This window comes from Littorina saxatilis, linkage group LG3 (assembly GCF_037325665.1).
Source record: "Littorina saxatilis isolate snail1 linkage group LG3, US_GU_Lsax_2.0, whole genome shotgun sequence".
In the NCBI taxonomy this organism is placed as follows: domain Eukaryota; kingdom Metazoa; phylum Mollusca; class Gastropoda; order Littorinimorpha; family Littorinidae; genus Littorina; species Littorina saxatilis.
Genome location: NC_090247.1, coordinates 21,973,927 through 21,989,181, shown reverse-complemented (window position 1 = coordinate 21,989,181; position 15,255 = coordinate 21,973,927). Strand labels below are relative to the sequence as shown.

Here is a 15,255-nt window from a genome sequence, read left to right as displayed (position 1 = left end):
AGTAGGATATAATATTTCAATTTGATACAAGCTCCTGTGGTCTGAGCCAGATATAGAACAAAATTCGGATCGGCGAGCACTAGAATTAACACTCAAATTTCAGCCTCTTTTGTGTGTTTTCCCAAACATCACTCTTGGCTTTCTTACAACTAATGTCCAAAACTTCTAACCAGTACTATCATCTTCAATCTGTGTATAGTGTAAATCAGATCCGGATATATAGAGCGCAAATCTGGGCCACTGAGCATCAATCAGATAGAGAAAAGGATGACAGCAGGCTGACAGGCACGGTCAGGTGGTGCATTGCTTCACGTGCGCAAGACAGAATCAGGTCAATGCTCCCAATGTGTGAGAAAACCGGGTCTTAAAAAGGAAGGAGTCTTACAATGGAGCTAAATTCAAAAAGGATACAGGAGAGAGAGAGACAGACAGACAGACAGACAGACAGACAGACTGACTGAGACAGGGAGAGACACAGAGAGAGAGATACGGACACAGGCAGGGCACAAACAAAAATCGTAAAGAACACTGGTGTCATTATGCAAAATTAATTCAGCTAAATAATTCTAACTCTGCGCAAGAAGCATCCAGTTTGTAGATTGTTCATATATATATCGTCGTCGTCATGGATATCTGGCGTAACCCGTTTTAGACAGCTTTTCAAGAGAATTTGATTATTTCTATTAACTATGAAATAGTGTTGATATTTGTACCTGGTATGGAAAGATAGATAAAGGAATGTTCTTTTATGTATTGTCAATCGTATTAAAGAGAATATTTCTCACGGAGAATGATGTACTTAGTCTAGTACAGCTCAAACACATCCAAATCGCCAAGAATCGAGTTACGCCAAAATTCCATGACGACGACGACGACGACATGTGGGAGTGGAAGGATTCTCTCCTCATGTGTGAACAACATACATGACAATACATTGAATAATAAAAAAAAATCTAACACAGACAGAATAAGTACGTCACTAAACAGGAAGTCAATTATGTCACTATAGGGGAAGTTAATGACATCACTACAGCGGACACTATTATTACCTGAAGCGTTAGATCCTGCAGGGTTTTGCTGGTTGGCATGGGAACGGCCTTTGTCGGAGGCGCCCGGATGTGACCTGTTGCTCTTGGAGCTGTCCTTGTTGCTACTGCTGGGGATGCAGCTGGACGAGGACTTGTTGCTGCCACTCTGGCGTACAGGGGACGGCAGTCTGCACAACACAAAAAGACAACCCAATAAGGACGGTGAGCCAATGAGCAGCAAAAGGATTTTGATTAATGTGTTTCTTTTAAAGACAGAAAGGGGGCGGAATTGTTAACAGCAAAAAAAACTGGAACAAAATGAAGACACTGAGAGTTTGAGACAAAGAGCATCACAATGATCCTGATGGGTTTGTTAGTTCGGTTTAAAGGGATACAGTTGGCATCACAGAGGCCAGAGGCTCGTGTCTCCCGATGATATTCATCCGCTGGGTCTTGACTGAAATACAAGCCATATAAAAAACCACTCGTGTTGTAACCTATACATATATATATATATGTACGGTGAAACCGGCACGGTTGGCCTAGTGGTAAGGCGTCCGCCCCGTGATCGGGAGGTCGTGGGTTCGAACCCCGGCCGGGTCATACCTAAGACTTTAAAATTGGCAATCTAGTGGCTGCTCCGCCTCCTGGCGTCTGGCATTATGGGGTTAGTGCTAGGACTGGTTGGTCCGGTGTCAGAATAATGTGACTGGGTGAGACATGAAGCCTGTGCTGCGACTTCTGTCTTGTGTGTGGCGCATGTTATATGTCAAAGCAGCACCGCCCTGATATGGCCCTTCGTGGTCGGCTGGGCGTTAAGCAAACAAATAAAGTAAAGAAATGTACGGTGAAACAATGAGCATCACGATGATCTTGATGATTATGTTTATTTCAAATGCTGGTTGGTTAGTTGTTCATGTTTCTTGACTCCATGCAGGGCTGAGGTCAGGTGCACGAGAAAGTTCCCACCCCCAACGGAAGCCAGCCGCGGGGTGGGATTGGTTAAAACTGAGGTGTGTGTGTAATTTCAACCAATCCGGCTCCGGTTGTTCTCCTTCTCGTGCACCTCATCCCACAACACAGGGGGTCCCAAGAGACCGATTCATCGTCCATCTTATTCTCTGTGTTGTTCTCGACAAACCCTTTCAAAAGTCAGGCACATTATCACTCTTTCAAAGGTAGACAGGAAACGAAATTATGCACATCAAATAAACTGCAGCACAGTGATGACAATCAGACAACGAGCATCAACTGGTTTCTCGGTATAAGAATGAAACATCAACAACCAACCAAGATAAAAAGCATACACACATTGCCCCAAAGAGAGAAACAGAGGGGATGGGGGAGGAGAGAAAGACTGAGAGAGGGGGGAGGGTGGCGACAACAAAATGGACTCAGAGCGAGAGAGAGAGACAAAGAGACAGAGACAGAGAGAGACAGAGAGAGAGAGAGAGAGAGAGAGAGAGAGAGAGCAAATAGGATGCAAGACATTTTTCTTCCGGTGACAAAAAAGGCCGGAGCCAGGGAAAGGACGGCACTACTTGCAGGAAAATAACTCGCAAATCCATCAATATTAGCGCAAGCGCCCAATTTGTCGAGCGCCACGTAAAGTTTGACTAACACTGCAAGCCGGCGCCGCATCCCTCGCAAAACACGACTAATAATTATATAGGCCTACAGCGATGCCTGTTATGACTGACCACTGACCAGCATCCGTGAATCCTCAATCCGTAAACTATCCATTCATCCCAGCAATGGAATAATAAAGTAATGGAAATTTGAAATTCCTTCTTGTGTAAACCATCTTATAAATGACAACATATTTGTACAGATTTGTCCCCACGTTTACACGGAATGCAATCATCCTTCAACACACACCAACAATCCACAACCTAGCTGAGCTTCTGTCTGAACAGAGTGATGTTCTTGTTTAAGGCCAAAAAAAAAATAGGTGTGGTTACGGTAACATAGCCCCAAAAAATAGGGTAGGAAGGTTGGCAATCACTTTTGTTTTTACACTTTTTTTTCTAATGTGTACAAATTAAACCTACTTGACAGGGAAATAAGTGTGCGACTCGAGCGCTTTCGCTTTCATTGCGTTTTCTGCACTCGGTTTTTTTTTGTTTTTGTTTTTTGACAAATGTAAAAAAAAGTTATAGGGTCGGCCCCTAAAAATAGGGTAGGTCGGGTTACCGTAACCACACCTATTTTTTTTTTAGGCCTAATCAATTTCGTAATCAAATGAGTGTTAACATCCAAAATCAAATGAGCAACAAGCTCTCTGGGTCACTGTGCATAGAAAACTGCCTGGCTTTTCAAGTTTCAAAACTCAGTCTTCAAGGGGAAGAATTCTCTCATCATTCTTTGCACGAGCCTGGGCAGATCTGTCAATGTGGTGGTTTCTAGCATCAGTTACAGGGGAAGAAATATAGCATATGTTCAATATTTGCACTAAACACTGTACCGCTGCGCACCTATCCTATAAGAATGCTGATACTAACAACAGTACTGGCACTGCTGGTAGTGAGTGTTATTCCTAGAGGGAGTTCCCGGTTGGCACCAGATCGATGTTGTTAGGTCTGACTCAGGGACACTGCAGTCTGGGATTTCCAGCGTTCCCCGCTTACTGTAAATGTAACCTTCATCGTGCTAATGGGACAACTATACCAAGTGCTTCCAATATTGTGGTACCAGCCTCTTAAAGAAAGGAGTTTTGATAGTGGCGTGTACTGCATTTGTTTCGTTTTTGGCCTACTGACCTATATGGCCTATCTATATGGTTCATTCTCGTCGCCTGGTTTTGTTTCAATGCTCACTCGAAGCTCTTTAGCAATCTTGAAACACTTGTAAAAATAAGCTTAGAGATTGACTGCCCTCTGCTTTACCATCACTCGCAGGCTGGCAGCAGAATGAGTACAGATTACAGTCAATCAATAATTCAGTAACTCGATCAATGAGTGAGTCACTGAGTCAAATCAATCATTCAGTCTTTTCCGAAAGACAGTCCTTACGTTTGGCCTGAACAGGTTCAACAGTTTTCAGTGCTATAATGGCGAGAGTTTCGGGTTTTGCTCAATCATTCATTCAACGATTCAATCAATTAATCAAACAAACAATGAAAAATTTCGAGGACAGCCCAAGTCACACCCTCCCTAACATCCCAAAGGAGGATATCGGCCTGAACACAGGCTCAACAGTTTCCAGTCAGCCTTTTGGGCAACAGTTTTAGGTTTTACTTAAATTGATTTACTCAAGTATGATATCAATTAACCAAGCAGTTATATGTCCAAATGACAGCCCAGCTACACACTCGATCGATGCCATGCCAAAAGACGGTCACAGTGAACACAGGTTCAACGGTTTTCGGCGCTAGGTTGGCGATACTATCTGGTTTCGTCCAATGATTCAACACATCAATCCATCCATACGTCAATTCATCAATTCATGAATCCATCAATCTATCAATTGATTAATCAATGGACGAAGTTTCTAATGACAACCCCGTTTAACTCTCACTCCAATCTCAAGGGCCGATCGGCCTAACAGGTTCAACAGTTTTCAGTGCCACGAAGGCGACAGTTTCTGGTTTCGCTGACAACAGAAGCAGCAGAATGGGGCGGGTGGTGCCAGAAAACCGTTGGCTAATTCAATAACAAAGGGCTATTTCTCCCACCCTGCCACCCAGCCTTGCTACCGTGGAATGGAACAAGATGAGATGACTCACAAGCCCCTGTCCACACACTCGCACAGTCCGTGCACACACAATAACAGTTCACAGGCACACACATCATAGAGAAGTGCATTAGTTCATCCCTCCCTAGTCCCCTCCTTTTTAACACACCCCCTCCCTCTTCCATCTCCTCCCTTCCCCTCCCGGTGCGGACAGCAACTCCTTCCGTTTATAACAAGTGACGCAGGCACATGAGGGATGACCGTTTTTATCGTCCAGTGTAGTTTCTACAAATTGGGTTCCAGTGGTATTGATCCTCAACCCTGAATTCGGGGATTTTTGTGTAAGATGTTTGGTTTATTTTTCGTTGGCTGTCTGTTTGAGGTTTGTGTACACGGGCACAAACACCGACTCAAACTCTCTCTGTTTCTCTCAAATGTAATATGTCCATTCAAGAAAAGGTTCAGTCAATTTCTTAGCAACTCCCCCCCCCCCCCCTCTCTCTCTCTCTCTCTCTCTCTCATACATATATGTAGCAAACGGAACTGTGTAATCGTAACTCTCTCTCTCTCTCTCTCTCTCTCTCTCTCTCTCTCTCTCTCTCTCTCTCTCTCTCTCTCTCTCTCTCTCTCTCTCTCTCTCTCTCTCTCTCTCTCTCTCTCTCTCTCTCTCTCTTCAACCATCCCATTGACCCACAAAAGAAAACTTCCGAATCAAAATGTGCAGTGTTCAATGAACGATACCCACTGAACTCCATAATAATACTTTTATTCTTCCATGCATCATTGGTAGTAGGACGGAAGAGGGCTTAAGCATGGGGCCAGACGATTTAAACCACTGGAGTAATCTGGGTTCGTGTGCCAGTGGCTGATCACCGATGAAGCACAGGTATGAATGCACAGGTAATGAGTGGCCGTGCGAACGCCGTAACGGCCAGCTGTATGACTCAACACCCTCTATCCCACTCAGTAACGGCTCGCCTCCAAACACACAGCAACAAAGCCACAGTTCTCTCTGGTCACATCTTGACAGAGCGGCGTCCCGAGTAGAAAGCACACTGACCATTCACTGACACTGGGGCTGCCCTCTTATCATCCCTATCTGGAGTGCCTTGAAGTTTTATTACATGTCAAGGTTGGGTAACTGCTGATACAACCGTGATAAGGCACCTGCATTCTTGACCGTGAGTTGAGTGGGGTATGACTCAAAACCAATCTTCCCCTGGTCAAAATGTATACACAGGATGCAAAATACACAGCCTCACAGGTTGCACATATTCGATTTCAAACAGAATGTTCGTTTGTGAAAACTTATGTAGGCTTTCAAAGTTGCCTACAAAAAAAGACAGTATGCAAATGACACATCACCATTAAACTTAGAAAGCATGAAGCGTTGAAGCAGAGAAAACAAGGCTATGAAATTGTTTCTTGTTGGTATTTTCTTGTTATTTCTTCTTATTATTTTGAAGGGGGAGGGGAATGTTTTATTGTTGTTGTTTTTGTCTGTTTGTTTGTTTTCGATTGACTAGTGTACCACTGTGGTACAGTTATGAGTATGACCATGCAAACACAAAGGGACAAACTCATATCAAAATTTCTAGCACAGTACAGTATTTGAAAGGTTAAGACCTGCAATGTGAATAATTGCATGCATACATTTAATTGCGCATGGCACTGGACATGTGCAAAGTCTGGATTCAACTCTAAAACTTATTCAAACTGGAAATATTTAAACAATGCACTCAAAAAACCACCAACTTTAAGTTCAAAGAAAAAATATAACACAAGTAAGACAAAACTTATGCCCTGCATTGCAAACATTTACTTTATCTATATTTTTTAAACAAAACACAAAAGACAAATGTTCTGCACCAAGAACGAAAATTTGCTAGAAGCAAAAGCAGGTCGATACTCTTATTCTAAGATTTTAACTTCAATGCTTTTTCTGCTCTGCTGTTTTTCAGCAACCAATTGTTTTTGTTTCTCTATCCATTTAACCTTTTGCTGATAAATCAAAAACTCCCGCAGAGAAACTAAAGTATTCACGATCAAACTCAGGCTGACCTTTCAGTAAATGGGATTTTTCAAAATATTTTGTTTATTTTTTTCTCACAAATTTATACCTCAAAGGAGCTGTTCGTTGTTTTTTCCTGTCGGTCTGTCTGTCTGTCTGTCTCTCTTTCTCTCTCTCTCTCTCTCTCTCTCTCTCTCTCTCTCTCTCTCTCTCTCTCTCTCTCTCTCTCTCTATTCAGTAGCCCCCCCACCCCCCCTGCAAGTGCAATCTTGATCAATAAATCACACTGTAAGCCTATCAGTATCAGTATTACTGACAATTTACATCCAAACGATGACAGTTGAATTACTGGCTTGCAATCTCTGAAACACAATTTACCAACATTGTTCAGAGCATCACCCTCCCCCTCCCTTCCCCTCCCTGAACACCACTAAATGTTCTTTGGCTCCAGCACTTATCCTTCACACTTGTCCACTGAAATGGCCACACATACCCACACACACACACACACACACACACAAGCACCCACACACGCACGTACACAAAGACTCACACACGCACACAAAGACACTCACACACGCACACACACAATTCAATTGTTTGCACGTGCATGCACCAACACATGGTATACATAACTCTGATGCAAAAAAAAAACCACCCCCAAAAAGCCAATTTTAAAGGTCTGGTTCCAGAATGTAGAACAGCAAAATAGTATTTGCATGAAGCAACCCAAAATGAAACCACAATTCAAGCCAGATGGCTGGAAAGGGCTTACAGAGCCTGGCCCAGGGAAATAATAAGGAATCTTGTAAGCTCCATCCCATCCCCCCTGCTTGTCGAAGATAGAAACTAAATGACCCTAGAACAAGCTTGCTGGAGTGCAATAAATATATCAGGGAAAGAAAATAATGGGGCTTTGAGAATTACAGGGGAACAAATGGGTGTGCTCTTCCCTTTGGAAATTGCTGAGCAAGAGGCTGGAAAATTGCAATACTGCTAGGAGAGGATGAGAGAAAGATGAACCTTGTATCATTACTGACTACGGTACATGTAACTTTGGACGAGGTTTAGAGAACAATTATTATTTTAATTGTTCATCATTCTGAATTAAAGGGAAGCAACAAAAAATGTACAGTCTTACTCTTAGTCTCACATAATCTCTTCAAATGACACGTGGGGAGGTATTTTTGTTTGTGGGTTTTTTTTGGAATAAAAATAATATTCCAAGATCCTGAGTTCAAAACAATGCTTGTGCACCAATTGGTAGCAAAAGCAGTTCATTTCAAAAACAAATCCTCCATCAAACTGAGTACAAATGTACTCTACACTCGACAGTCTCTGACAGTAATTAGAGTCCCAGTAAAAATACAAATACTTTTTTTTAAACTCAAAGAGACAGATTAAAAGTTTAACTGAAATGTCAGCTGCTTTTGTCAGAAAATAACAAAATAATTATCTCGTTTATCTGACTCTGAGCGAAATGGGCCACGTACTTGTCACGATCGGGTGACAGAGACCAAGAAAGTGTCACTCAGTGGAGTGCCTGTTCTTGGTCGTGTATGATAGAAAGCGCCTGTGCGTGATATTGGGTTACAGCAGAGTTTGCTGACGGTGCTCAACGAGCACGGATGTTTTGTATCGCACGAGTTTTACAGTGGAGGTTTCTGCTGTCATAGCTAGGGCTGACGGTTTTTCGCTGACAGCGCACACGGGATTTTCACGGATTGAGTTTCTCGTGTCTTTTTCTGCTTGGGAGGCAGAATTGTGTATAGCTGGACTGGTTTGGTGACAAGGTCAGTCACGTGTATTTGGCTAGGTGGTCTGTCAGAGACTCAAGGACGACACACTTGACACCCAGCGGCAGAAGGGGAAGGACCTAACACACAGTTACTAGAGTATGATGGTTTTTCACCGAGTATCATATTCGGCACTCTAGGGGAACTTCCACAAGTTATTCCTTTCCTCTGCCACGTATTTTGCTGAGGACAAGTCGTCACATTTCCTTCGTCGGCGATGGCTTTCGCATAAGGATTCGACAAGGGGTTCTGGACGTTTTGGGTCACTGTTGACGAACAGAGACTGTTCCAGGGAGGAGGCGGACTTTGCTTCCATTGAGAGTTACAATCATAGGCTTTTGAGGTAATAAATCATTATTTAACGCTGTTGATGAGTCTGTGTTGTGGAATGAAATACTCTCTGTTGTTCTTTCCAGGTTAGCGCATAATTTACTCTCTGTGACGCTAAAATACTAATCTGTATATGGTTTTTGCAGATAGGGAGAGAAGGACGGAAAATGGCTGTTTTGTTGTTGTAAAAAGTCAGTTTTGTGCAGGCCCACGTGCTCGATGAGATATTTAAAGATGACATGTTTTAAGGTGGTGGGTGAGGGGTAGCTGACATGTTTAGTGCACCGATGCTTTCTGTTTGCAGCCTTCGTTCGTTCGTTCGTTCGTTCGTTCGCCTCGCTTTGTTACATTCCTGTAACATCTGCACGGCTGACTCTGGCGGGAACTGTTGAAGCTGCGCTAACCAGCGGACCGGCTAACCAGCGGACCGGCTAACCAGCGAACCGACTAACCAGCATACCGGCTAAGCAGCAGCAGCAGAGATAAAGCTAAGTGCACCATGTCGTACGCACCCCGTTGACCACCGTTGTCTTTTCGTATCTATGATTTCATTGGAGTAGTGACAACGTGGGGTGTGTGACACCTGCACGAACTAGAGCTTTTCGAACAGAACATTCGCATTTAACTATATTTACACGGGTTCAGCGTGTTCCTATAATTTTCTACATACTACTGGCATTTTGTCAGTGAACACTGGTTTTTACGTGTTGAGAACGTAAAAGGAACGTATTTTGAGTGAAGGCTCGAGGGAGGTGGAGAGTTTATACATAAACAGGCGTCTGAAACTTATACTTTTGTTGACTCTATTTAATTGTATGACTGCGAGAGTGGATCGTGGTGTGGTTAGTTAATTAGTAGTAATTAACCGGTTCATAATCACCTTTAGTGATATATTGAAACGTGACACATGGGGGCCAAGCCGGGATAGACAGGACAAGAAGGACGAACTTGACAGACAAGAAAGAGAACGACAGGCAGAACGTGACAGACAGGACAAGAAGGACGAACTTGACAGACAAGAAAGAGTACGAGACAGACAGGAAAAGAAAGACGAACTCGCAAGACAGGAACGACAGGCCGAACGACAGGCCGAACTTGACAGACAGGAAAAGAAAGACGAACGTGACAGACTAGACCGGAAGGAACAGGCGGATCGCGATCTCCAGCTAGAACTAGCTAGGCTACAGGCCGAGAAGGGTACGCTTACTCAGGCTAGCGCGCCGACGTTTGTTGCCGACCGTACGAGACTGCCGACGTTCGACGATGACAAGGACGAGCTCGACGACTTTTTACGCCGGTTTGAGCGCATTGCATCTGACCAGAAGTGGGAAGAGGCCACGTGGGCTAGCCGCCTTAGCACCTGCTTGAAGGGACGCGCATTGCAGCTCTACAACGCTTTGGAGGACGACGAGGCGAGAGACTATCAGGCACTAAAGAAGGCGTTACTCCAGCGCTTCAACCTGACTGCGGAAGCCTACAGACGACGTCTGCGTAACAGCAAGAGACTGAGCGGCGAGCTGAGCCATCAGTTTGTGGCACGCCTTAATCTCTACCTGCGGCGCTGGGTGGAGATGGCCGAGAAGAACTGGACCGTCGACGACCTTGCCGACCTCATAGTCATGGAACAACTGATGTCCAGCCTGCGACCTGAGGTGGTGACCTTCGTGCAGGAGCACCAGCCAAAGACTACTCAGGAGGCAGCCGACTGGATCAGAGTACACGAGGACGCCCAGGCGATCTCCGGCAAATCTTCAGGCTCACGGCCGGGAAAATCGGGAAATTCAGGTTCTTCAGGACCCAAGGACGGGAAGGACGATCAGGGACACAAGGGATCGAGTTCCAGAACTGACATCCAGTGTTACTACTGCAACAAGCGGGGCCACGTGAAGAAGGACTGCCACAAGAGACAGGCTGACCAGAAGGGCGTTCACTTCGTTGGCAGTGAGGAGTTCAGGGACGTCACGAGCTCATGCACCATCCCACAACTCTGCGTTCCGTGCTCCAGGAAACATTTCCAGCCCCACTGCAACGTCTACGTTAACGGAGTGAAGGGCGAAGGTCTGCGGGACACAGGGGCAGACATGATAGTGGTTCGGGCGAGTCTAGTTCCAGCTATGGCCTACACAGGAGACAGCATCAGGGTGAGAATGGCCGAGGCATCTCACGCTTACGACTTGAACACGGCAGTGATCAAGGTCGTAACCCCGTTGTTCACGGGGACCATTGTGGCCGTCGTCATGGACGATCCTCCATGCGACCTGCTCATTGGAAACCGGGTTCAGTTTGTGGACGGCGTCACCAGGGAGGTTCCCGTTTATCGGTCTCCCGACGTCATTTCAGTGCTCACGCGGGCACAGGCGGAGCGAGAGGACAAACCTCTCAAACCCCTACCTGCTGCACGAGCTGCCCTGGGGAACGTGACCCCCGCGCTTCTCGCGAAGGCTCAGGATTCTGACCCGACCTTAGCTACTCCTCGGGAGCACGCGAAGTCGGGGAAGGTGAAGCTGAGCGGGAAGCATGGGAGGTCAAGGTTCCTCAGGGACAAGAAGTTGCTCTACCGTGAGTTCAGCAACCAAGAAGGTACATTCAAACAGGTTGTCGTGCCTCGCGAGTTTCGCGAGGGTGTCATGGCAACGGCACACGACTCGATTCTGGGAGGTCATCTTGGCACCAAGAAGACCACGGATCGTGTCTGGCGCCACTTTTACTGGCCAGGCATCTGCACGGATGTCCGACGTTTCTGTGCGTCCTGCGATAAGTGCCAGAAGGTGGTTGCCAAAGGAAGGGTGAGGAAGGTCCCCTTAGAGAAGATGCCGCTCATCGACGAACCTTTTCGTCGGGTGGCAGTGGACATCATCGGGCCCATCTTGCCTGCGTCTGAGGACGGAAACAGATACATTTTGACCATGGTGGACTACGCTACTCGATACCCAGAGGCGATCCCTCTGAAATCGATTGAAGCCACGCGAGTAGCTGAGGCTCTGGTTACTATGTGGTCCCGGCTGGGAATTCCATCAGAGGTACTCACCGACAGAGGCACGCAGTTCACGGGAGGAGTGATGGCGGAGGCAGCACGACTGCTATCACTGGAGCAGCACTTCACCACTCCTTACCATGCTCAGTGCAACGGACTGGTGGAAAGGTTCAATGGCACCTTGAAGACCATGCTGAGGAAACTAGCTCAGGAGAAACCACGCACGTGGGACAGGTACATCCCAGCATTGCTTTTTGCATACCGCGAGGTTCCTCAGGAGAGCTTGGGCTTTTCCCCATTTGAGTTGTTGTACGGCAGACAGGTACGCGGTCCCATGGCTATCCTGCGTCAGGCTTGGACGGACGAAGAAGCTGACGAGGAGGTGCAGACGACAGCGACCTACATAGTAGAACTCAGGAACAGGATTGAAGAGACCTGCAAACTGGCTCAAGAGAACCTGGGAAGAGCAGCACAGCGTTACGCGCGAGGATTCGACCGCAAGGCACGGCCGCGCAGCTTCAAGATTGGAGAACGGGTGTTGCTACTTCTACCTGTCAAACACAACAAGCTACAACTGCAGTGGCAAGGACCTTTTGAGGTGACAGCGAGGGTGGGCCAGAACGACTACAGGATCATGATGCACGGGAAAGCACGCCTGTACCACGCCAACCTGCTGCGCGCCTACATAGAGAGGACAGCCTACGGGGAGAAGAACAAAGACCAGAAGAACAAAGACAAGAAGACAGAGAAGGTTGCAGTCATCAGGGGTGAAACGAGGGGTTGCTCGTTCTTGAGGACGACCTTTCTGTCTGGAGACGGACCATCAACCTCTGCAATATCTTCAGGTTGCAAGGTTGGCAAACGCCAGACTTATGCGCTGGGCGTTGATTCTCCAACCGTACCAATTCACGGTACGCGTCATTCCGGGCGCCAACAATGTTGGAGCTGACTTTCTCTCTCGGGCTGTAGAGGAGAACATGACTGTGAGCGAAACCGAGGTTTCGTCTTGAAGAGGGGAGGTGTGTCACGATCGGGTGACAGAGACCAAGAAAGTGTCACTCAGTGGAGTGCCTGTTCTTGGTCGTGTATGATAGAAAGCGCCTGTGCGTGATATTGGGTTACAGCAGAGTTTGCTGACGGTGCTCAACGAGCACGGATGTTTTGTATCGCACGAGTTTTACAGTGGAGGTTTCTGCTGTCATAGCTAGGGCTGACGGTTTTTCGCTGACAGCGCACACGGGATTTTCACGGATTGAGTTTCTCGTGTCTTTTTCTGCTTGGGAGGCAGAATTGTGTATAGCTGGACTGGGGTTTGGTGACAAGGTCAGTCACGTGTATTTGGCTAGGTGGTCTGTCAGAGACTCAAGGACGACACACTTGACACCCAGCGGCAGAAGGGGAAGGACCTAACACACAGTTACTAGAGTATGATGGTTTTTCACCGAGTATCATATTCGGCACTCTAGGGGAACTTCCACAAGTTATTCCTTTCCTCTGCCACGTATTTTGCTGAGGACAAGTCGTCACATTTCCTTCGTCGGCGATGGCTTTCGCATAAGGATTCGACAAGGGGTTCTGGACGTTTTGGGTCACTGTTGACGAACAGAGACTGTTCCAGGGAGGAGGCGGACTTTGCTTCCATTGAGAGTTACAATCATAGGCTTTTGAGGTAATAAATCATTATTTAACGCTGTTGATGAGTCTGTGTTGTGGAATGAAATACTCTCTGTTGTTCTTTCCAGGTTAGCGCATAATTTACTCTCTGTGACGCTAAAATACTAATCTGTATATGGTTTTTGCAGATAGGGAGAGAAGGACGGAAAATGGCTGTTTTGTTGTTGTAAAAAGTCAGTTTTGTGCAGGCCCACGTGCTCGATGAGATATTTAAAGATGACATGTTTTAAGGTGGTGGGTGAGGGGTAGCTGACATGTTTAGTGCACCGATGCTTTCTGTTTGCAGCCTTCGTTCCTTCGTTCGTTCGCTTCGTTTCGTTCGCCTCGCTTCGTTACATTCCTGTAACATCTGCACGGCTGACTCTGGCGGGAACTGTTGAAGCTGCGCTAACCAGCGGACCGGCTAACCAGCGGACCGGCTAACCAGCGAACCGACTAACCAGCATACCGGCTAAGCAGCAGCAGCAGAGATAAAGCTAAGTGCACCATGTCGTACGCACCCCGTTGACCACCGTTGTCTTTTCGTATCTATGATTTCATTGGAGTAGTGACAACGTGGGGTGTGTGACACCTGCACGAACTAGAGCTTTTCGAACAGAACATTCGCATTTAACTATATTTACACGGGTTCAGCGTGTTCCTATAATTTTCTACATACTACTGGCATTTTGTCAGTGAACACTGGTTTTTACGTGTTGAGAACGTAAAAGGAACGTATTTTGAGTGAAGGCTCGAGGGAGGTGGAGAGTTTATACATAAACAGGCGTCTGAAACTTATACTTTTGTTGACTCTATTTAATTGTATGACTGCGAGAGTGGATCGTGGTGTGGTTAGTTAATTAGTAGTAATTAACCGGTTCATAATCACCTTTAGTGATATATTGAAACGTGACAGTACTGCACTCACAGTGCTGCAGCAACTGAGTTTAACTTCAACACAAAGACTCCTATAAGCTATTGCATACAATTATTGTGACCAAATCTAATGAAGCAAGCAGTCTGGTAGCACTGAACGAATGCAGACCTCGGTCTCAGTGAAATCTCCAGAGACTAATTTCTCTTGTCGTGTGTCATGAAGAATTTAGCAGCTTTACACAGTCGCTGTGGCATTCAGCACGTGAAACCAGGATACACAACGCAATGAAAACCTTCTAATTGATCGTTTAGGCGCTTCCATCGCTTCCATAACATGCAGTGCAAGCACCACTCTCTTAATGTTACGTCAAACGGCAAACATCAAGGAACACATTGCCGTATTGATCAGATAACCCAAGTAATGCGGGGTGCAGTGGGGATACTAGGACTAGAAATACAGCAATGCTGTCAGCAGGGTATACACAGTGCACGAGTCTATGACAAAGGCTCTGGCACCAAAGACGCAAGACGTAAACTAGGACAGGAGGCAAAAGTGGCAACTCACCGGCTTTGTGTACAGTACAAGTTCAAGCCCTCGGTCGAGTCTCCACAAAGACAGGAGCCGCTAAACAAAACAAAGCTTGGCTGGCACAGAGCAGTAAAGAGTCCAGCCTCCTCTCTCTCACTCACAACACAAAACAAGACACAGAGCGCTACCACTGCCTGCCTTCACAGACAAAGGCCGGACAGACAGACACCAGCCGAACCACAACACGCGGCGTTGCAGACGACACATCAACATACCGCTTCTTTGCCGTTACTCCTCCACTGCGCCACCGTCTCAATTCTTCTCCCCGCTGTCTACTGTGACGGTGTCGTATCGATAGCCATGTTTCAAAAAAAAGTGTGCAGATC

At 46.3% G+C, this 15,255-nt stretch overlaps 1 protein-coding gene across 1 annotated transcript in view; it reads right to left on the bottom strand.

Moving 5' to 3' along the window:
- LOC138961129 (neuron navigator 3-like) overlaps positions 1 to 15,255 on the bottom strand; it is a 171,152-nt gene that overhangs the window by 155,542 nt on the left and 355 nt on the right. The window contains exons 2-3 of the mRNA XM_070332729.1: positions 14,906 to 15,067; positions 1,050 to 1,216 (exon numbers count right to left, since the gene is read on the bottom strand). Coding sequence (XP_070188830.1) covers positions 1,050 to 1,216; positions 14,906 to 15,067 — 329 coding nt within the window. The remainder of the gene's footprint in view (positions 1 to 1,049; positions 1,217 to 14,905; positions 15,068 to 15,255) is intronic.